The sequence below is a fragment of the Narcine bancroftii genome, chromosome 6, assembly GCF_036971445.1.
Source record: "Narcine bancroftii isolate sNarBan1 chromosome 6, sNarBan1.hap1, whole genome shotgun sequence".
Lineage (NCBI taxonomy): Eukaryota > Metazoa > Chordata > Chondrichthyes > Torpediniformes > Narcinidae > Narcine > Narcine bancroftii.
In genome coordinates, this window is record NC_091474.1 from 170,428,404 (window position 1) to 170,453,314 (window position 24,911).

The window sequence follows — 24,911 nt, forward strand, 5'->3', positions numbered from 1 at the left end:
TGGTTTGGCTATGTAGAAATTACAGCACTTTTTATATATAGTCCCCTCATATCAGGGCACGAAATGTTTGGGACATTTGGCTTCACAGGTATTTGTGAGAACTCGGGTATGTTTAATTGCTTCATTTGTGCAGGCATAAGAGATCTAGGTTTGATTCAAAGCTTTTGATCACCTTTGGAGCCTGTAGTAGCCATTTTTCTATATGAGGACCAGAGTTATGCCAATGAAAGTCAAAGAAGCCATTTTGAGGCTTAAAAAACAAGAATAGGACAGTTAAAGACATCACCCAAAGCTTAACATAACCAAATCAACTGTTTGAACACCATTAAGAAGAAAGAGGTCAGCAATCACAAAGGGAGTGGTATTCCAAGGAAGATCTCCACTGCTGATGACGAAGAATTCTCATCATAATGTCACCCATCATCACTGATTGAGCATGAACAGAGTCTTGATCTAGAGATAGCAGCCAGGAAGAGGTGTGGTTGGTTCACTGAACCAGATAGAAGATTTTGCAGAGACATGGTTGGCTTATTTTTGCAATGATCTGAGATGCTTCCTGTAGCAACCTCCAAGTGGTTAAAGTGATAACTAAATAGTCACCATCTACTCTGTCAGCAAAATTTGCAAGTTATTGATATTTTAAAAACTGGCCATTCTCCAGTTCCCTTGTAAACCTAATGAGGAATATGAAACTGGAACTTACTTTGGTGGGCTCAAAGTCTCCTCCAAGAATTCTTCAATTTTGTTGACATCAGTCTTAACCTCTCCATTGAAGGTCAGGAATGGAGGATGAGTACCAGGAGCTAGGTTATGTAGATCAGCTGGTTTTCTAGAAATAGATAATCAAGAATGCAACTTTAGGAATAAATAAAACAAAAGATAAATCAACAATAGTGCAAGAATCTCAGGTTCTTGATATCTCAGATGTTCTATCATTGGTTTCCAAGTTTGCAGAAATGAAGTAGGCTTCAGGGGCTTATTAAGATATATATATTTTTTTTAAAGTGAAATAAGTTAAAATCCTATAATAACTAGTTTTCAGATACCTAACTGAAATACAGGGATGTTTAATAAACTTGACAAATGATTATTAATTTAAGATGATTTGATTATTTAGTGAAAATGTTTAAAATTTTCAATAGTGAGGTAAATAGAAAAGAGGTTCTGTGGAAGAGATTGAGAATCATGGATGGCACGTTGCCTTCCAGATACCAGGGTTCAGGATACGTCAGATTGGGTTCACAGCACTCTCAGGAGGGAGGGTGAGCAGCCAGATGCCATGGTCCATTTAGAGATCAATGACGTGGGTAGGAAGGGTGAGGAGTCCCTGCAAAGAGAATTCAGAGAGTTAAAGTTGAAGGACAGGACCTCCAGAGTTGTGATCTCAGGATTGCTATCTGTGCCAAGTGCTAGTGAAGATAGAAATAGGAGGATAATGCAGTTTAACACGTGGGTAGAGAGATGTGTTATGAGCCCAGAGAACCCCAAAATCCAGCAGCAATAGAAATTCACCAAGTCAAATGGTTACTCAAACAAAAGCAGTTTTTAATTTTCTTTAAACATAGTTTAATTTAACCTAACTTAACCCCCTTCTAATTCTAAGTGCACATGTAAGTAATGTGTATAAGTTCAGAAAAGCTATTTGATTCACAGTCCAATCTCACTTCTTACTCCTCCAAGTTCACCAGTATCAGGCAATTCTTATACTGTGCACAGAATTTAACATTTATGAATTTTCACCAGGCTCTGGTGGAAACAGTTAAATGGTTACTGCTCATGAAGGTCCTTGTCGGTTTTCAGAGAGATATTCGTTATACGTTGGACATACAAACTGATTTACTTCCATCAGTACTTCAGTTTTCTTGCCGAAGAAACTTGCTCCATCAGGGTTTTCCAAATGATAACTTCTTTTTCCAGGGTCACCACAAGTTCCTTTAGTTCCCCTTATTTCAGGTGAAACACTCTACCCAGCAATTTCCTCTTGTATGGGCACAAGGGTTTTCAACAGGCTGAACTCAGAACTCACAACCCATCTTCAAAATGAGGTTTAAACAAGCTACCAGCTTGTTGTGCTGCAGCCTCCAGAGAGGCACTGCAGAAACGCCTTTCTCTCTCTAAAGAATCGCGTGCTCTTCTCTCTCTCTCTGCTTGTGAAAACCAGAACCTCTCTTAAAACAGCAAACTGCCACCAAACAGATTGCTGGCTCCAAAATCAATTCCTGAAAGATCTTATCAGTTCCCTGAGATGGGCTCTTCTTTTTTCACCTCCTTGTGAAAACCTTCAGCAAAGCAGTTTCTATCATCTTTACAAAGGTGCTGGGCCCAGAGTGTCTGGTTTGAGCAGAGCTCTTGCATTTTAAATGGGATCTGTTTTGTGAAGTGTTTGTTTTCTGCATTAAAACCCCCACAATCTATCTCTTCCAAAAACATATCTAGATATAATATAAAATATGATATAATCTGGCACAGATAGTGCAGGAGGGAAGGTTCCAGATTTCTAGACCATTAGGCTTTCTTCCAGGGAAGACGGGACCTGTACTGCCAGGACGGTTTGCATCTGTACTGGAGGGGAACTGATATCCTTGCTATAAGGTTTGCTAGTACTGCTCTGGTGGATTTAAACTAGATTTGCAGAAGGTGGGAACTAGAATGCCAGAGCAGATGGTGGAGTGGAGGAGGAAAAAAATGTTAAGACTACATATAAAGGCAGAAATCAATGGGTTGTTCCTGGTAGAAATAATAATCTCAGGTGCATCTATTTAATTGCAAGGAGTATTGTAGGAAAGGTAGACACGCTTCAAGCATGGATTGGCACATGGAATTATGATACTGAGGCCATTAGTGAAACATTTGCAAGAAGGGCAGGACTGGCAGCTCAATGACGAGAATTCCATTGTTTCAGGCTCAGTAGAGCAAGAGGGATGAAAGAGAGAGAAGTAGCATTGCTCATCAGGGAAAATGTCACAGCTATGCTCAGACAGGACAAATGAGAGAGCTCATCTACTGAGGCTACATGGGTGGAGCTGAGAAATGAAGAAGGTATGATCACATTAATGGGATTGCATTATAGACCACCTAATAGACATTATGAATTGGAAGAGCATATCTGCAGGGAGATAGCAGACAGCTGCAGGCAGCAGGCAGTTGTGATGGTAAGTGATTTTAACTTACCACATATTGACTGGGACTCTTACACTGTAAAAAGGGCTAGATGATTTAGAGCAGTGGTTCTCAACATTAGGTGCTCTATGGTTAGTAAGGGATTATTTAAGGTGGTATGTGAGTGGAAATAAAAGGTTGAAAACCACTGGCTTAGAGTTTGTCAAATCTGTTCAGGAAAGTTTTCTGAAAAATTGAGAGAGTGCAATATTGAGTCTAATATTTAGGAATGAGACAGATGATGGAAGTATACATAGGGGAACACTTTAGGTTCAGTGACAGTAATACCATTTGATTCAAGATAATGATGGGTAAGGATAGGCCTGGTCCTCGAGTTGAGATTCTAAATTGGAGAAAGGCCAATTTTGAGGAAATGAGACACGATCTAGAAAGCATGGATTGGGCTAGGTTGTTTTTATGCAAGGATGTGTGAGGCAAGTGGAAGGCCTTCAAAAGTGAAATTTTGAGATTAGAGTTTGTATGTTCTTGTCAGAATTAAAGGCAAAATTAGAAGGCATAGGGAACCTCTGTTTTCGAGGAATATTGGGGATCTGGTTTAGAAGAGATGTATAGCAGGTATCGGCAACACAGAACAAATGAGGTATTTGAGGAATATAAAAAAATGCAAGTACAACTTGATAGGGAAATCAGGAAGGACACATTGTAAGCCAAAACAACCTTATAAAAGACATGAGGTTGCTTTGGCTGACAACTTGAAGGAAAATCCTAAGGGTTTCTACAGGTATATTAAGAGCAAAATGATAGCAAGGGACAAAATTGGTCCTTTCGAAGCTCAGAGTCGAATATGCTTGGTGCCACAAGAGATAAGGGAGAACTTAAATGATTTTTTTTTGCATCAGTATGTTCTCAGGAAACTGGCTGAGTCTAGGTAAGTGAGGCAAATAAGAAGTAAGCTCATGGATTAAAGGAGGGAGTGCTTGCGAATAAAGGTGGATAGATCCCCATGGCCTGACAAAGTATTCTTTTGGACCTCCAGGGAGGATCATGGCAGAAATATTTAAAATACACAGCCACAGATGAGGTGCCAGATGATTGGAGGGTAGCTCATATTGTTCCATTGTTTAAAAAGTGCTCCAAAAATAACCCAGGAAATTATAGGCCAATGAGCGTGCCAACAATAGTAAGTAATTTATTGGAAGGTGTGCTAAAGATCGGATATACAGGTATTTGGATAATCAGGGACTGGTTAGGGAATGGCAACATGACGTGCTCCTACAGAGTTTTCCAAGGAGGTTACCAGGAAAATTGATAAAGGAAAGACTATATATGTTGTCTATATGGTCTTTATTAAGGCCTTTGACAAGATCCCACATCGGAGGTGTCAGGAAGATTTGGTCACCAGGTATTTATGGTGAGGTAGTAAACTGGATTCGACATTGGCTTTATTTTTGCAGCATTTGATTTCTCATGTACAGAAAGATAATTAACTAGGAGTCCTACTTCTCAAATTAACACTGTGAACAAAACAGAGTCCACGCTGTGAGGAGCAGATAAATGAAAAAATATCAAACAGAAAAAGAGAGACTAAGACAGATTGTCTGATCTTGGAAGCTAAGCAGGCTCAGGACTCATCAGTACTTGGAGAGGAGACTGCCTAGGAACACCAGGTGCTGTAGGTTTCTGTGAGGGGCGATGGACAAAGTGGTGATTTTCTGTCTGCCTACAAAAGATAAAGAATTTCATGTATGTTACATTCTAAATGTAATATTACGAGACAATAATGAATCCTTTACCTTTACATGATCAAATGCTTGGCTGAGGTTGTGTTAAGGACAAATATGAACAAAAATTTCAAGAATTCCAGGATATTCAGAAGTAATCATCCTACTGCCAACAGAGTAGGTGAAAGTAGAGGAGGAAGTCAAATGTAAAATAATAGGGTAGCAGGAGAGATTAAAAGATAACAAAAATACAACTAAAAGCAAACTATCAACAAATTAGCTGAACATGATATTCTAAACTGACAAGAGTTCCTGATGAAAGTCATCAACCCAAAATGTTAAAAGTTTCTCTCGGCATAGATGCTGCCTGAACTATGGAGTATTTACAGCATTTTGTTTTTAAATATTTCAATTTCTTTTTGGTTTCTGACCCTACATATTTTACATGATTGTCAACAAGTACCAACTTTAGTCCCTTACCTCTTCAGATCAACTGTTGTGACATTGAACACAACACCTTTCAGCCACAGAATCATAAACAGACGCTGGGAAAAGGGGCAATTACCGATGCTCTCTCCATCAATACCAGCCTGCAGGAGAAGAAGTGCACTTTATTGTACCATTTGGAACACAAAGTTACTGTACTTTTTTTAATATTTATTTTCAGCTTTGTTATTCTCAAAATTTCAACATGCTTGATCTCTATTCAAAGTCCATGAAAACAAGTCATTTTTATTTTCGACACTGCAAGTAGAAGAAAATTCAATGATGGAATCAAAGAATGTTAAGAACATTTATTTCTACATAATTTTCCTCACTGCATTGGTATTTTTCTGGTGTAATTTCTCTTTTTGAGTTTCTTAAGTACTATTTTGAATGAGGCATTACAAACTGATTATAGTGTAAATGCACTCCTTCATGTAGCTAATCCCATAACATTTTTCAAAGTAATCAGGTGAGCTCTTCCTGTTCTTTCAAGTTAATATAATGCTTCAACCAACTAACACATTGTCAGGTCATTTTTTTCAGACTGGTTGATGATACCACCTGATTGAAAATAGTCTGTGCATTTTCAACATTACAACAATGGCTGCAAAAAATGTGCTTAATTGGGCAAAGCATTCATGTCCAACTGACCAAAAGCAAAAGCCTCCTCATAATCATATACCATAGATAATTTGACAGATTGTCATTACTGAATATAGGATCATGACAAGCTACACAATTTATGGAGTCGGCATAAAGCTGCCATTATCCATACCTCCAAACAATGCCACACCTAATGGTCTAGGGCTATAGGAAACTGGCATCTCAGCAAATGAGTCCTTGAATAGCAGAAAAACAAGCACTTTATTGATCATGTAACTGGATGGTTGTGCATCAGTGACAGTAAGAGTCCGCTGACTCCAAAAACTCAAAAACTACCCTTCCATACATGCTGACATTAGGGATAATACAGGGAATTAGCACAGAAGGAATACAACAAACTATTTTCAGCGTACAAAATTGGAAAGCAGGAGCTGAGCTATTCCATACATTGCAATTTTTTCCTCACCCCTCCAAATAGGATGCTATTATATATGGATTGTGGAGGTACACGTGACCTCTCTGTCTGTCTGGAACATTGTGGATTGCAGATGGTCATGTGATCACCCTGTCTGAAACTTATTAGGAAGTTGCATCACTTGCTAATCAAGGTTAGACTCTGGCCACCCATTAGTGCTCACCTTACCATTGGCTCATTTAAATGACTCAGCGTCATAATTGGCCAGATGCTCAGGACAATATAAAACATCGATGCATACCACATTTCTTTCTCTCTGCCTCTTGGTCCACGTCCAGGACATTTATCTACACTAGGTCACTGGAGGAATCATGGGTAAGGTGTGCACTACACTTAAGTACTGCAATAGATCAGTACTTGCAGAAAGCCGCACTCCCATGTACAGGGAATCAGGAGTGTGCTTGAATGTCCCTATCTCTGAAGTGTGTACATGTGCATGACTGTGTAGTAAAAGATAGGTGGTCATTAGTATTGAAGTTCAACCTGGGTCCAATGTGAATGACTATATAGTTGTTTAGTAGTAATTAAGTATCATTTGATGTCTTTTTTTTTCTCCTGTGATCAATAAAGTTTCTTTTGACTGTAAAACTTGTGTTCAAATTCTTTTCTATATGAACCCACCAAACTTGATACTTTCCCAATACAACAGATGCACATCCTTTAATTTTCCTCACTCAGTTTTAGTTGACTTACCTAAAAGTCCTCCCATCATAGAGTACCCATTGTGAACCAAAAGGTTAAAAAAAAAATCTGGGACATATTCCGTCTGCCAGCCCTTGTGGAGGGAAAAACAAAATTCACATTTCAGCTCAGTAACCTTTTGTCAGAACTGGCAAAAATTCGAACATTCAGCACAGTTAGCGCAATGCTGTTACAGGGTCAGTGACCTGGGTTCAAATCCAGCGGTGTTTGTCGAATTTTGTACATTTTCTCCATGTCTGCATAGGTTTCCTTTAGGTGATCTGGTTTCCTCCCACCCTTTAAAAATGTACTGGGGTTATAGGTTAATTAGGTGTGATTGAAAGGCATGTTACTATGCTGTATGTCTAAATTAAATTTTAAAAATTCTCAGATCTGATAAAAAGTTAACAACCTGTGGTGATATGACCACTAGCCTACTGCAGGGGGCGATCTCTGCACCTGCAGGAAAACCACCTAAGGATTGACTCCACCTGACCGACTGCCAATCAGCTGACCCGAATATAGGCCTGAGCCGGCCCCTCCTGAGCCAGCCACTTGGAAGCTACCACAGCTAAAACTGGTGTGTGCCGACTTTTAGCAGATTAAAACCTGTAGTACAGTCTTCTGAGTTTTTAATGTCTGCTTGCTGCTATCACAGCACGTCACAATCTCAAACATTAATACCGTGTACCACCACTTTTCCCAGAGTTGCTCACCAAACTGATTGAACATCTTTACAACTTTCTACTCCATCTGTCTTAATTTGCACCTGCAGCTGTGAAAAACAAAATGGCCTGGAAAACCTTGTAAGCAGCACACTTCCATTCCTGGGACTGGAACATTTCCCCATCACTCAGGTGCAAACTAAATCTGTACAGTATTGGAAAATCCAGACATTACATATGGAAATATCCTCACTTGTATTACTAATTCAAAGCTGGCTGCAATTTTGCAGGGGCATCAGTCCTACTTCCGAAGTAAATCCAAGTGTGGATATTTATTCTTTTCATGCAATCAGAATGGGATTGAAACATAACTGTTTACTGATTAGCAGGTGCATGTAAAATTATTTTGTGCTCCAGCTAATTCAATCAGTAATCTATTTTAAAAAAATGCTGGAGGAACTCAGCAGGGCTTGCAGTGTCCATAGGAGGTCAAAATATCTTTACCTCCTATGGATGCTGTGAGACCTGCTGAGTTCTTCCAGTATTTCTGTGTTTTTCTATGATCACAGCATCTGCAGACTTTCATGTTTCATTTTCATTTTAAAAAACTTGTGTCCTAACAACAATTAAGCTGAACACTACAATCAAGTTACCATATGTGCAACTTTAGCCCCACAACACAAGCATATTTTTAAACAATTATAATCCTCTTCACCTGTTGTGGAGTTCCTCATTTAATGGACAGATTAGCCAATTGTCTTCCCTGCATTTGGATCAACTCCTCCAGAATGATTTCTTCCTGAAGCATCATATCGCGAATGGGCCATTCTTTTGCCTCCTTTTATCAATATCATGTGAAATATTCAATTACAGAGTTCTTTTCCATCTATCTTTAGTTTCAAGTCTCTTGTAATTGTTCACAAACTAACAGCCTTCCAAATAAAAATGGTACATTTATCTGAAACCTTACTCTTTTAGTTCCACAAGTTTCATTTATCATTAAATAAGTAACTCTTACTGATGCAATCCTACACTTACAATGGAGAAGCCTGAAACCAGATAATATCTAATAACTAATCAATATTAACTAATAACGAATCAAATATTAACTAACTATATGGTAGTTCTAATGACCTAATTGAATTCAGAAATCATATTATTTCAAATCAATCCTGAGCATTCAGTACTTCTTATTGGTTAAACTGATAAAAAGGTATATAATAATCCAAAGAGAAAGTGTAAAAAAAATCCAACTGAATTATAATGGTTCCAAGTTGCTTGCAATAATAACAATTGTGATTTTACGGGTTCTGGATCCACAGCATATGCTGCAAAATATAAAACAGCTGTGCCTTTGTTAGATCACCATTCACTGCTTGTCTGAAAACAGCTGACACCTTTGTCCCTGTGGATACAACATCATTGAAGAATGGAAATAACAGGAAGCCTGTGTCACATTACAAAATGGACTAATTTATTGAATTGGAAGGATTTTTTTCCCCACAATGGATTGAAAAGCAACAACAGAAAACTGGAAGCAATAAAATTAAAATGAGCATTAATATATGATTTTTTTCTGCTAATTCTGGCTGATAGATGCATAAACGTTAAATTTACATTGTTTTAATTTCCTCCATGCCAACATATGAAGAATAGATTTTTATTTTTCCTGAATATGTACCAACCTTCTGAATTTATTGATCATTTCTATTTGCATGACATTAATTAAAATGTTCTCATATAATCCTATATATAAGATTCTCCAACATGTACTGGTCTTTCATATTATGCATACCATAAAGTGGCATATATATCTTTCAAAGCCTTTTCAAATAGTGTGGCCTCAAAGTTATCACACTTCCAACTCGCTTGTGTATTGTATTACACTTGTGTAATAGTTGTTCCCATGTAAAAGTCGACCCCCCAATTTTTTGCCTCTGCTGCCTGCCCATCTGACCTCCTGACGCCCCAAACACAGATCTTTGCCCTGACTGCCCACCCACTGGAGCTTTCGATGCCCCAACCATGGATCCTCACCCTGGCCGCTCGTTTTGGCTACCTGCCCATCCGAGCTCCCAATACCCTGAACGCAGACGCGACCCAGTCCTGGCCATCTGTGCTCCCAACACCTTGAACGACGCAGGTACTTACCATGATCAAAAGTAGTATTGTGCAAAATTCGACCCTCTAAATTTAACTCAAAAATTGGTCCCCAAAACTCAACAGTTACACGAGTACAGATGGTAGATGAACAAGAACTATTTTTATTTCAGAGAGCCTGTTTGAGTTCTTGATTAAATAAAGCAGAGGGCTTATTGAATACTGGGTAAGCAGTGACATCCAAACTGTGGTGCGCTGTTAGCCAGAATCAGACACACACAAGGTAAATATTGTACAACAGGCTTTTATCCACAAAGACTTCCACAGAGCCAGGTTGGCTGTGGCTGAGGCCTCTGAGTGAGGCCTCGGGAGTCCGGCACAAGCTTATATCCCGGAGGGTGATTGACACCCGACCGGGTGGGGCTTGATCCATTCAGGCCGACTGATTGACAGCCGGTCACGTGTTGTCCTGTCCCCTTACACTCCTGCAGATATAGAGGTTTCCCCCTGCAGTAGACCGGTGGTGTACCACCACACAAACATCTGCTTCTTCATATTTTTTTCTCCACCTCCCAGTTCTCTTCACACATGGTTTCTAATTTTTGCCATTGACCTGACTGCCTCCAAATGGCACTCTGATGACAACCTGTAAGGGGCAGAATGCAAGCACCAAGACCTCTTACTTTTCCTTTTGTCATCAGAAAGAATGCTTTTTCCTTTCCTGCACTGAAGTGCTCGCGATCGGGAGATGAGTCAGAGCTGGGCCAAACTATTTCTTTGATAATTGCAGATTTAAGAAAGGTCACACCCTCCAGATTGAAAACTCAGTCAATCAATTTGTCTCTAGACTAACATGCTGTAGTGGGGGACCAACTGGACAGTCAAGACACCCTACTACAGGCAACACTGAGCAGGTGCCATGATCTGAGAGATACATATTCAATACTTAAGAAAACACCCTGAAAAAACTTGAGTATCACATGATATTTTTCATGCAATTGACAAAATTTTGGTTCTCAGTTCAATATCAGATGATCCTGGAAAACATTTCATAAATTTGAAAAGCTGGGCAAAATGCATTACAAGTCTTTTGGTTAAGTGAAGATTGGCATGCTGTTGATTTTGTGACAAAAAGGTTTTTAAATTGAGGTCATTCACCCCAACATAAAGTTATAGCAGAAACTGACATTTGAATTGAGGAAATTGCCTGATTAGGATTGATTAGGAAAGGGAATCAATGCCCACATTACAGGACTTTCTTAATATAATGCTGATTAATCCAGATTGTGTTATTTAACTTGAGAATCAACTTTTAGGCATAGCCTTCTTGCCTCAGTAGGAGGGACTGTTAAGACTGCTCAGACTCAGAATAAAATGATTTTGTTAACACGGTAAAAATTCAATTCAATTGGTGTTCTGGATATGTACATGTTAGATCCACTACTTCCAGTGGACAAAATGAAGTTGTCATTTTGTTGCTTGTCAGAAAGTCAAGATGCACATGAAATTGTGGCAAAGACTTGGTTCGATTACTGTAATCCTTACAAGTTATGCATTTAATGAAAAGGCTGCAGAGAGTTGTGAACTCGTGGGCACTGGTCTTCACTCCATTAAGGACAAGAGGCAGCATTTTAAGAAAGCAGCATTTATCAAAAAGGACCCTCACTATCCAAGCCATACCCTCTTTTCACAGCTACCATCAAGGTGGTGGTACAGGAGCCTAAAGATGAACACCCAATGTTACAAAAACAGCTTAATTCCCTCCGCCATCAGATTTATGAATGGTCAATGAAGCACAGACACGACCCAATTTTTTTTCTCTTCTCTTGCCCAAATTTAAAAAAAAATGTATTTACAGAAATGTAATTTATAGCAATTTTTGCATCTATAATGTACTAGATCGCTGCCACAAAACAATGAATTTCATGACAACAAATTCTGATTTAGATTTAACATCAAATATTTCTGAAAAAGTGAATCTCTACTTCCACCATGCCCCCTCCACTCCCACTCCCATGCCCCCTCCACTCCCACTCCCACGCCCCTCCCACCCCCATTCCCAGCAGTACACATCCTTTAGAACTTATAATGTAATATAGATGATGAAAGGCAAGAGTGAAATTTAAACCAATTACTATGGGTAAAATATTTATGAAAATTCCACTGGCTGGCTCATTTGGTTTAACTGCCTCTGAATCAGTAAAATGAAAGCGTCTCAGTTAAACAACAGGTATTAATCTAGCATCCTTGATCTTCTTTAAATCTTGTCTCAGTAACATCAAAGATTCATTTCCGTACCCTCAAAAAACGGACACAATTTAAGGTAGAGATCTTCAAATAGAACAGGAAAACATTGGATGAAAAGACAACAGATGGAATATAAAGTGCAAAGTATGAAGGTGTTCATTTTGATTAGAAAATGAGAATGACAACTTTCAAAAATCCAGGTTGTTTTGATGAAACAAGTATTTATCAATTGGTTAATGTGTGGGAAATAAATTAACTTTTACTGTACAAGTCCAAACTCTCATATTGTTAGATCCTGACAAAAAAAGTTTGCAGGATCCTGTTTATTCCTTCTATTCTGAATTCTGCCTAATATTGCTGCGACTTCAGGCAGATCCCTGAAGTCCAGCACCTCTCAATTCAAGAACTGATATTTCCCCATCAGTAATCAGGCTCTAGTACTTTCCTATACTAATTTAAACCCCAATCAAAAATGGTCCAGGGACCATCAAATGACCTGTTTGCACTTTTGATATGTCACTTTTTGTTTGCACTAGTGAATATTTATCTATTCTTTTCTTTTATATTTGTCATCTCTTTTTCTGTCATGGCATATTGTGGTAATTTAAAGTATACTATTATAGTTGATGTATGTTTAAGCATCTACTTGGCTGCACTAAGAATTTTACTGCATTTGTACATTACCCTTATATAATAAACACAAACCACTCATCATCTTTTAAAATCTAAAACATGGCAATTAGATTTTACATAGGTCAAAGATACCTGACCTCACCATCTGACTGAAATGGTATATTTCCGTCCTAGCATCACCCAAAATGTGATGGGTTTCCAGGGCTAGTGGCAATTCTTTTCATGCAATATTTGGATGCAACAACCTGGGCAGTGGTCATGATATAAAATCTGATCTGTCATCAGTACCATCAAACAGTTACAATCTAAAACAATCAATTTTACTTTTAATAATTTATTGGGAAATTGGGCAAATTAGAACTTTTTTTGAAGAAAGTGATCATATTCATGACTTTGTTCTCAATGAATAACTAAATAAAAAAAGTGGCACTGCTAGAGCTGATGTAACGGCAGCACTCCCGGGGGGTACAACCGCCCAGCCCAACAAGTTTTAAATGGCCTGTTAATGGAGCCAACGGTGGTTTTATTTGTAAATTTTGTGACCGTGAGGTCTGCGCCCAAGATGGCAGCAGCTATGAGTAGTTGCAGACTCTAGGGAAGCAATGGACTGGCACTGGGCACCAGAAAATAGGGGGAAGGAGAAACAGAGGAGACTACCCATGGTACAGTGACCACGGCAGCAGACCAGTGATGGGTTCTACGTCTGAAGAAATCACAGGTGGTGGGCTGTTGGCGGCTCAAGGTGAGGAACCCACACAGGCTATGGGGTACTGGCAATTGCAGTTAAGGGATTCACACGAGCGGTGGACAGCTGGAGACTGGCTGAAGAGATACCAAGCACTGGCACTGGGATGCCAAGGGCACGGAGACTCCCTGATTGTGCCAGAGGTTCAGATTTAGAGCTCAGGATGCTGATGGTTTGGACTGGATTGTGTGGCTGTGGGGGCTGCAGCATCACTGGAGGTCAATTCATGGACACTCGATAACTCTGAGGGGACTCTTTTTTGCTTCTCTTTCCCTGACTGTAAATGATGCTTCAGGCCATTTCTGCTGCTGGTCCATCTGTCTGCCTTAAGGCAGTCAAAAACAAATTCCATGTAATATGAGAGCTTACAATATATTTAAAAAATTCACTGTCCCTGTCTGAGAGCCACAGAAACTATGAGACCCATAATTTTGTGAAGACACCATTTAATCAAAATAAAATAACTGTTCAATTAAAAAAATAAATAGGCAAAATAATGCACCAAACATTAGAACGTAAAAAGCGATCACTGACATTCAACCTGTGTAAGCTTTGACGTGAGCTTTTCATTGAGCGAATGAAGTAGAAAAAAAACACCGCAGTACTGTAATTCAATACAATTCAATTACAATGGAATAAAGATCTAGAAAATGACTGATAATAGCCTGCAAACTTGAATGACTGCACACATTTGTTCATACTGATTACACTCATGACAAACCTAAAGGTGCTAATATGCTAGTAAGTTCATAACAGATGTGAATAATTTGGCTTACAAGATTCATTCCAAAATGTATTCTCATAGGTTTAGAACATAACCATAGTATTATGCAATTATTTTATTTCAGCAATTTTGAATGGTGACTGAAATAAATTAATCTTCAGTCATTCAATCAGATCCTTCTGGGCATAACTCTATTGTACATAATAGCATCCTACTCAGTCAGTTTGGAAATGGCATTGGCAATTTTTATACTCTGGCCCCTTTTCCATTGGAACCTTGTCCCAGGAAGTGATAGCCAATTTACCGGTTAAGGGTCCAATGGAAAATGGGAAAAAAAATCAGCACGTCGACATAAAATCATGCCAGGAATTGATGTCCTCGACCCCTACTCACATCCCGATGTAACCTGACTCCAGTGTGTTGATTAAACCAGTGAAAAAAGGATAAGTTGTACCAAAGGATTATTATGGAAGGTAGACTCTCCCATCCCCGGAGATTATTTGTGGTCAGTGGCAATTATTTGTGTGTCCTGGTTAAAAGTGGTCCAGTGGAAACAGCAAAAACAGTCAATTAACTGGGATGCCAGTGGAAAAAGGGCTTCTGACGATGCACTTTGCATTAATTTCCCCATCTCTAACATGGATGCTGAAAAGAGGTGCATAGTCCGACTCACCCCTTATGAAATTCAAACATTTAGATAATGAATGAAAATTAAATTTGTCATTTTACTGCCATACATGGCTCATATGGCGAGTGTCACTTGATCTGATAATATGCAAGCCAAACAATTACAGGGGCAGAAACAAGGCTTCAAACATAGAGCTGGAACTGCAAATCCCAGTTTTCACTGCTGTTTACTTCATCCATAGAATGGAAACGTTTTTGATCAAATTATTAGATGGATCCCTGCATGTCGATAAATAGAAACATTTCTAGTATCAACCTGGTGTGAAATGGCATTACTTGGCCCATGTTGTTGAGACAAGAAACAGAATGATAGAGGAAAGCAGGGTAAGGATAAATAATCAAACACTTAAGCTTGTATTTTTTTAGTACATTTAATCTAAACACTGCATTTTAGCATGTCCATAACAAATATTTTCAGGCCATACAGGCAGCCCTGTTGCAAAATGGTTTCCAGTCATTTCCAGAATTGATAACAAGCTAAATGCTTTTCAGCCATTTATTGGAAGGGCTCAAGCCCGAATGTTGGTATTGATTCTTAATCTTTGCTTGACTGATCTGTTGAGTTTCCCCAGCTTTGTGTTTTTACTTCAATCATAGTGTCTGCAGACTTTTATGTTTTACTCCCACATTTTTCACATTTCATTTCTGGAAATATGAAAAGCCCCAGAATTTAATTCATGTGATTAAATGACTCACCAGGCAATACACTAATCATCAGCAGGCAAATAAAAGCCACAAGTTTGCCATTAACAGCAACATCCAATAAAGCAAGATTTGTTATCTAACACAGAGAAATAACAGAAAATGTTTAGATTCTTCTCTTCTTTATTGGTCTGGGATTAGATGTCAAATATCACGTCAGAAGAGGTTTTTGTTGGTATGGAGACCAAATAAACAGAGGTATATTTGTATACGTGAGAAGTTACTGGTACAAATACAGCAGCAGAATGCCCCACGTGAGCTTTGGACTGCAACGGATTTGGAAGTTAATATTTAGATTTCAGATTCATTTAATTACACTCCTATTTTTTTTAAACATAAAAGACAGAAAATGTGTGGCATTGAGTAAACTAAGTAAAACATAAAAGTCTGCAGATGCTGTGATTGTTGTAAAAATCCAAAAATGCTTGAGGAACTCAGCAGGTCTTGCAGGGTCCATAGGAGATAAAGATGTATTCTGGCATTTGGGATCTGATCCCCTTCCTCAAGGTATGAGCAAAAAAGCATGCAAGGGGCCTGTATTAAAAAGCTGGTGAATAGGGAAGCTTGGGAGAGGGAGGAGTACAAACTAACAGACAAAAGGATTCAAGAGGGCAGGAGAGGGGAAAGGTGGGGTTTGATGGGGACGGGAGTAGCTTTTGGCTCTGTGAAAGGAAAAAGGAAAAGAGAGACAGAGCTAAAGGAGACATGGAGAGGGGGAAGCTAAATGAAACCAGAGAAGTTGATGTTAATGCTATCCGAATGGAGGATGCCCAGATGGAATATGAGGTGTTGTTCCTCCAGTTTGTGAGTGGTGTCATTCTGGCAATGCATGAGGTCACAGATAGACATGGTAGCAATGCTATGGAGGAGGGAACTGAAATGAGTTGCTACTGGGATTCTGCACTACTGCAGCAGACAAGGGCAAGGGGTTCAATGAAGCAATCTTCCAGTTTGCATCAAAGTTCTACGATACAGAAGAGACCACAATTGGAGCAATGGATACAATAGATGACCCCTGCCGATTGACAAGTGAAATATTGTTTCACTTGGAAGGACTGTTTGGGCCCCTGAATAGTGTGAGGGAGGAATGTGGGCACAAGTGGAGCACCTCCTGTGGTTCAGGGATAGGTGCCAAGGTGGCAATTGGTGGGAAGGGAGGAGTGGACAAGAGAGTTGTGGAGGGAGTAGTCCCTGTGGAAGGCAGAGAAGGGAAAATGTGACTGCTGGTGGGATCACATTGTAGGTGACGGAAATTACAGTGGATGTGGAGGCTGGTGGAGTGGGTAGGTGAGGACAAGGGAATCCTGTTTTTCTTGCTTCTAGGGGGAAGCGGGGGCCAGGGCAGAGGTGCGGGTAGTGGAGGATATGTGGGTGAGGGCAAAGTGATGGTGGTTCAGAGGAAGCTCTGTTGAATGAAGAACATTTCTGATGATCTGCATGGAAGTCTTCATCCTGGGAGCAGATGCAACTGAGACTGATTTGAGAGAAAGGAATGGAATCCTTAAAAGGGACAGGGTGTGAAGAGGTGTGGTTCAAGGTAGCTGTGGGAGTTGGTGGGTTTCCAGAACATGTTTGTTGAAAGTTTGTCTTCCAAGATGGAGAATGACAAATCAAAAAAAGGAGATAGACCAAGTGATTGTGAGATCAGAGTGGAAGTTGGCAGAAAAATGGATAAAGTCAACAAGCTCATCATGGATACATGAGATAGCACCAAAGTAGTTATCGATGTAGCAGAGGAAGAGTTGAGGAGCTTCGCCTATGTAGGCTTGCAGCATGGATTGCTCCACATAGCCAACAAAAAGGCAGGCATAGCTGGGGCTCATGTGAATACCCATGGTTTTTTTTCATGCAAACTCATCACCTATTGGTTTTTGTAGCTATTAACTTCATCTTATTACATAACATTTCACCCAAGGTAATTTAATACTGGTGGAAAATAGTTTTTAACATTTAAAAAGGCCCCAACAGCAAAGGTTATAATTCTGTGCCTTTAATATCCCTTGAAATTCTAATCTCTGTCTTGCCACAAAGACATTTTTAACTTTTAAAAAGTCAATTAAAGATCATGTTTCTTCATCATCAATGATTCCAAATCCTCCAATTCCCTACCAGGCTGCACCTTACCCATAGGGAGTGCAGAGATTCAAGATGGTGGCTCACCTTCTCAGCAATTGGGAAAGGGTAGTAAGTGTTGGCCTTGTGAGTAATTACTAGATAAATAAAACTCTTAACCTTTTCAATATCCATTTACCAAACAGGTTCCAGAATTAGACCAAATTTATATCAGCATTAGTAAGAGTACTGTCCGTTGCAATAACAACTGGAAGTAAACTTGAAAATCGTTTTGTTGAGCACCTTTGCTCTGTCCACTGCAATAAAAGGGACCTATCAGTGGCCAATCATTTTAATTCCACACTCCATTCCCACAGTGACATGTCCATCCATGGCCTTGTGCACTACCAAACTGAGGCTACCCACAAATTGGAAGAACAACATTGGCAATGTCCAACCACATTGCATTAACATTGCTTTTCCAGTTTCCGTTACCTCCCCTCCCATTTCTCCCCCTCCCTATCCCTCTACTTTCTTTACTTCAGTTTTCAACCCCATTTCCTCTCCAGAGAATTACCCTCTCACCCATCACTGCTCAGCTTTTTTGCTATTCAGCCCTCCCTCCCACCCATCGCCTCCTATGACCTTTTGCCTGTTGGCCTAGGCACTTTCCCCTGGCAATTCTTCCCTCCTCTCCTCTCCCACCCTCCCCCAACCTTTTCATTCAGGCGCATGCCTGAAGGCTCAAGCCAAAAAAAAAACTGGTTATATACTGCACAACCTGCTAAGCTTTTCCAGTACTTTTGTGTACTGTCCATGTTTTTAAACAAAATTATGAGTCTGCTTTGTATGGTGGGATCTCTAAAACAAAAGGGTATAGGTTGAAAGGTAAGGAGGAGGATGTTGAAAGGTGAGGTGGTGGATGTTTAAAGAGGATCTGAGGAGAACATTTTTCCAACTTGTCTGGCAGGTCATTCATTCCAGGTACCAGATTTCAGATTTTTTGCGAGAGTACATATATGACTCCATATATAACTGAGATTCTTTTCCCTGCAGGCCCGTAAAAAAATGTTCTAGAATATTTGAAGATAGGCGGATATGAAGGACTCAAGCCTGAAACGTCGGCTATGTATTTTTTTATCTTTGCTATATAAAAGGACATGGTTTGACCTGCCCAGTTCTTCCAGAATTGTGTTTTTACTAGAGGTGGATATTCTATACAGTATCAATTTAAAATCTAAATTTTAACCATGCTTAAATTAAATGGTGCCACAGAATAGTTTAAATTGAATTACAAGTGCCAAGAAGTGTCATATCAACATTCATGTTAGTTAAAATGCTGTTCCTTTAATTAGGTGGCTTATGTGAAGCAGGGATTTGTTTGTGTTCTCAGAACTAAACCTTTGATAACTTCTCCATAACAAGGCATGTCAGGGCATGCCGTCGACATATATATAGAATCATACCCCTTAGCAAAAGAACTAGAGTTCAGAGTGTGTTGTAATTGTATTCATTCTGAACAATGAGTGTGAATAATAGCAATAATTTGATGGATTTGAGAGGAAAACCTAAAGTGCACAAGGGAAGAACAGTAAATGGGGGTTGAGAGTAAGGTGGTTGGATGTTTGGTAAGATACAAAATGTTGAACAAGGCATAAGTGGAGCAAAGTGAAATATACTAACTAGATCATATTGATAGTCTCTCAACCCTCCAATTCAGAAAATTGGAGAGAAATATCTAGAGTGCCATCGGTGCGGTGTAGAAAAAAATATATTGAAAGTGTAACATTAGGTCTTTTCACACTGCAGGAGAGCGGTGACCCTACTTGGACCCTGGTGAAATTCCCAGGAAGGCAGGACTTCCAGGGCCTTTCACACCATGGTCCAACTTTCCTGGAATTTGCCCTCCACAGCAATATGGGGGGGGGGGGGTCCTGCTCTCAGCAATAACACGTTACACATGAGGCTACTCTATCCAGTGTTCTCAGGATCTCGGAATTGGACCTTTATGTCGCTCCCCCATTGTTCATTCAAACAGACCTTCACAGATATGTGAACTGGATATGGGGCTTTTATTTCATCATCACATAAACACGCATCTTTAAAGAATTTCTTTACCCAATTCTCCGATCGGCGTTGAATGAGATTCAGATTTGGTGATATGGTCAAAATGTTTAATGAGATGTGCCCTTCCCCACCCCGCTTCAGGGATGCTTTGGCAATGTCGTGACAGTGGCACAATGCAGGATCAATGACCAACTTCGTTACCCATAATCCCTCATGAAGCTGGGGAATGCAGAGCGGTAGGGCAGCGGACCCGGGTAATTTTCCGCAGGCCGACATTTTCACCCCATTAATTCCCAGGAATTCCCATTTTGCACAGCGATGTGAAAAGGTCTATTGAATGTACAGACAAAATGACACAAAGAATGTGCACTGATATGGCTGTTTTTTTTTCTGGCGATTGAAAGAAGGAGACCCTGCTGATAACTTTGGTTTTTTTATGATTAAAATCAATAAAAAAATTTTTAATAAAAACAACTTGAACCAAAAAAGGTGCAATTCAATACATCATGGATAGTTGCACAACTTAATAAGGCATTCATTATGACAAAAACATACATGAATTGTAAATTGTATCCATTATTCATATTCTGAATGATTTTTTTGGAAAAATTTAAGAACAAAAGTGATAAGAAAATAGTAAAGGAGAAAAACTCAAAACCCTTGCCTAACTGCATTGTCAGATGCTATATATATTTTCAACCAAGTTAATAGGTAATCCAAATGTTAAATATTCTATGAGAAATTTGGGCACAGCTTAGAAAATATTTTGCATTTCATCATTTCTCTCTCTCTCAAGTACTATTGTATCCAATCACTTTTTTTTCAACCTTCTTTACATGATGTAGAGATGGTATAGAGAGGGTATTCAAAGCTTTAAAGATCTGTACATTGATAGATGTTTTGCATCATTTGAGCCCCTTTCTGCGAAATTTAACTTGTCCAAATCTAAATTTTTTTAGTTATATTCAAGTCCAGCATTTTCTTGAATCACAATTATCTAATTTTTCAAGATAATCTGAATCAAATTTTGTAGATGAGTTTTTTTTAAGCTTCATGCCTTCTCATAAAGGTTTAATATCTATTATTTATGAGAAACTGTTATGTTTAAAACAGACTTTGTTAGTTAAAATCAAAAATGCTTGGCAATAGGATTTAAATTAGACTATATCGGATGTGGATTGGGACACAATTTTTAAGTTGATTAATAACTCTTCATTTTGTGCTCAACATTGATTATTACAATTTAAAGTGGTACACAGAGCACAATTATCTAAGGCTAAATTGTCTCGCTTTTAATCCGATGTGAAGTCCTGGTGTGACAGGTGTAAGAGCAGAGAAGCATCATTAATTCATATGTTCTGGACTTGTCCTAGTTTAGAAAAATACTGGAGTGAAGTTTCCATGCTTTGTCAAAAATTTTTAATATAGATTTAACACCAAATCCTTTGGTGACCCTCTTCAGTACAACAAGAGGGAAAATTATTCTTCTTCGCCTCTCTCTTTTGTCGAGGAGTGCTATTTAACTTAAATGGAAGGATCCTGCCCCACCTACTCATGATCAGTGGTTGTGTGACATCATGTCTTGTTTGAATATGGAAAAGATTTGTTATTCAATTAATAATTCAGTTATAAGATTTCAGAAATTATGGAGGTTATTAATGACTTGCCATCTTAATTTATAATTTCACACAATGTAATTAAATTGTCTGACTTGTATCTTTTCCACGTTCTTTTTATTTATTTTTTTTCTACCTTCATTTTTCTTTTGATAATAATCATGTTTTTTTTTAAATGGTAGTCTTGTTGATTACATCCTTAGGTAATTAGGGTATTAATTTTGCAAGACTTTTTTCTCGAAATCACCCCAGATTCAAATCTGCAAAAGGTGCTGCAATTCAATGAATGTTGAACTTAATTTCTTAATTTTGTCATGTTAATAAATAATTTATTATAATTCCTTGCTGTTCTCAAGAATGACTATCCCTCCCTCTCTGAAATCATTCATACCTTAATAAAGGCGCTTTTGATTCTAGACTTGTAACATGAATGTAAATTGTGAACTGCAGTGGACCCAATATGATCTTTGCTCAACCCTTTTGCTAGTGTTCCTATATACTATCTAATTACAGGTTTGTAAACAAGATGTGATTATGCTGTTGGTATTGTTTCATTCAATCTACAGCAGTGAAGGAAACAAAATCCTGATACAATTCAGAAAATATCCTGGACTCTTCAAACCTTTCCTCAATTATAAGGCCCTTTCATGCCAAACATCCACCTGGAGGCCGGCTATAAACTCAGAGGGGAAAAATATAAACTTACATTTCACAGAGCACCCTAAAAAGCTGTTCTTGTGTTGCATTCATGTGCTCTCCGGAGCCAATGGAGGGCGACTAGTGTTGTGGCATGGCCCGTCATAAATACATGGTAGAGCAATGGCCGTCTTCCCTACTCATAATCCTCCATAAGCCCCAAAACTGTTCCAGCTGCGAGGGGGATTATGAGTAGGGAAGACAGTGGTGAGCCCTGAAAAGCCTCAGCACCAAAGGCTAAGGCAGCCCAGTGAGGTGCAGGAGCGGCCAGCAGGGCAGTACAGCTTGCACCGGCTGCCCCCTGACGGCTCCCACTGGCCGCTCCTGCCCTGAGGGGGGTCACAGAGGAAGAGGGGTTAGCGGGTGGGAAAGAGAGGAGAGATGACTCGCAGGCTGTCGGTGTCATCTTGACATCATCAGCCCTCCCATAGCCAGTCGCTTACAGTGGCATTTCATTCATGTGAGGCAGTGGAGCACAGCACTCCGCCGATGATCCTTCTGAGATGGATTGCAGTCGGTGCCTTGGAGCTGGCCATGGTACATTCATTGAAGTAAGTTTCCCAACATAAGGGCAGAGAATCTCCGCCTTTACAGTTGGGCTTTTTCACTGCCTGAAGTGAAAGGGCTTTAGAATGTAGCCAGGAGCACTGAATAATTAACACACATCCCAGAACTGAAATCATAATTCTCAATTCCCATGATCTTGTCATTTTGCTGCCACCAACAAACTTCAGGAAGCTCACGGATGCAGAATTCAACTTAAAACTTGTTAGAATTTTCAACTCATCCATATGGAATATTATGTTTCAAAATTGCATTCATAGGAAAAAAAACAAACACAAGGGACAAAGTAGGTAAATGAAGAAGGATGGATGGCACTTGTGGACTAAGATTACTGCAACCATTGTAATTCAGGAGCACTTAATTGACTGGGAAATCTTTCAGAGCATTCCAAATGGTATGCACAAGGAGCTATTTAAATACCAACATGGATATTCACTTCATACCCCACTTTTGTGACACATGTACAACACAAATCTATGTTGAAATATTATTACTATTGAGGCAGTTGGCAATTGGAAAGAACTTGCACTCAGTCTTAAATTAAGATGCATTACCTATTTGCCACTTTCAACTTGTAACCAAATCATGTGCTTCAGTGAATTAATCTCACAATTTGTAACTTCAGAAATAGAGCATTCTAAGCACGCTTGTGTGTGTGGGCTTCGGCAATAATGCCAGATACTAAATGGAGGTTAAAAATCAGAGCCCAGTCAATTATGTCCTAAAGTAGCTTCCACAAATGTGCAGTTTCAACAGGTGGAGGCTGGTTTTTTTTTTAAAGCCTGTAATGTCATAGGACGAGTTAACAACCCTCGAGTTTTTTTTCTTGTCCTGAGAATTGGTGGCTCCATACCAGGCAGTGATGCAACCAGCCAGAATGTTTTCCACGGTACAACTGTTGAAGCTTTTGAGTGTCTTCTCAAACACCTCACAAAATGTAGTCGCCAGCGAGCCTTCTTCGTGATTGCATCAACATGGAGGCTCCAGGTCAGATCTTCAGAGATATTGACACCCAGGAATTTGAAGTTCTTGATCCTCTCCACGACTAAGCCCTCGATGAGGACTGGGTCATGTTCCCCTGACTTCCCCTGAAGTCCACAATCATCTCCTTGGTTTTGCTAACATTGAGCACAAGGTTGTTGGTGTTACACCATTTAACAAGCTGATCTGTCTCCCTCCTGTACACCTCCTCATTTCCGTTTGTGATTCTGCCAACAACTGTGGTGTCATCAGCAAACTTGTAGATAGCACTGGAATTGTGCCTGGCCACAGCCATGGGTGCATAATGAATAGAACAATGGGCTAAGCACGCATCCTTGGGGTGCGCCTGTGTTGATAATCAGTGAGGAGGAGACGTTGTTTCCCATTCATACTGACTTTGGTCTTCTGATGACAAAGTCAAGGATCCAGGTGTGGGATGGGGGGGGGGGGGGAGTTATAGAAGCCTATGGTAGTTTATGAAGAGCTGCCGTATGTATGAATTACTGTTTTCTAAGTGATCAGAACTGAGGAGAGTCACCGATATTGCATCTGCTTTGGATCGATTGTGATGATAGGTGAATTGCAGGGGGGGGTCCAGATCTTTGCTTAGGAACATGTTAATTCTGGCCATCATCGCAGTTGAAGTTAGTGCGACTGGGTGAAAATAATTGAGGCAGCTCACACTGCTCCTCTTGGGTACTGGGATGATTGATGCCATTTTAAAGCAGGTGGGAACCTCTGACTGCAGTAATGAGAGGTTGAAAATGTCCGTGAACACTTCGGCTAATTGGCTAGTGCAGATTTTCAGGGTACCTGCCAGGGCACCATCTTGAGTGATGTTCTGACATTGTCCTCAAAGACAGGTATCACAGGGTTGTAGAGGCTCACTGCAGGCTTAGTCAAACCAGCTTGGGAGGCTCTGAGTGGCGTCATGATGTCACAAAGTGATGACGTCATTTGGAATGCACGGGGTTTTCAAAAGCTACGTGTGACTGTTTGAGTAAACAACATTTACTGAAAATTGGCCCCAGTTCCCACATTAAGACATGGAACAATGACACCCTTCACCCAAAAGGAACTCCAGGACTGGGAGTTGTGTTTGTGCGTAGAAGTGCACATAGGCCACCCTTTCAGAGGCAGTATGAGGGCCCCTTATGAGTACTACAAAACCATCATGTACTGGACATGGGGGGGGGGGGGGGGGCATCCAGAGACATTTACAATTGACTGATTGAAGCCTGCACATCTCAGCCTTGATTGGCCCTTCCTATGACCCCTGATGCGAAGGCGCGGACGACCGTCCAAGGGCAGTGGACGGTAATGGCACCAGAGTTTTAGCCTCCTAT

At 39.8% G+C, this 24,911-nt stretch overlaps 1 protein-coding gene across 4 annotated transcripts in view; it reads right to left on the reverse strand.

Annotated features, from left to right (window-relative positions):
• Window positions 1-24,911, reverse strand: part of LOC138736733 (chloride intracellular channel protein 5-like) — a 203,843-nt gene that overhangs the window by 42,805 nt on the left and 136,127 nt on the right. For all 4 annotated transcript variants that reach the window (XM_069886715.1, XM_069886712.1, XM_069886716.1 and 1 more), the window contains 2 exons: window positions 5,322-5,431; window positions 704-829 (listed from right to left, as the gene is read on the reverse strand). In XM_069886715.1, coding sequence (XP_069742816.1) covers window positions 704-829; window positions 5,322-5,377 — 182 coding nt within the window. In that variant the 5' untranslated portion in view covers window positions 5,378-5,431. The remainder of the gene's footprint in view (window positions 1-703; window positions 830-5,321; window positions 5,432-24,911) is intronic.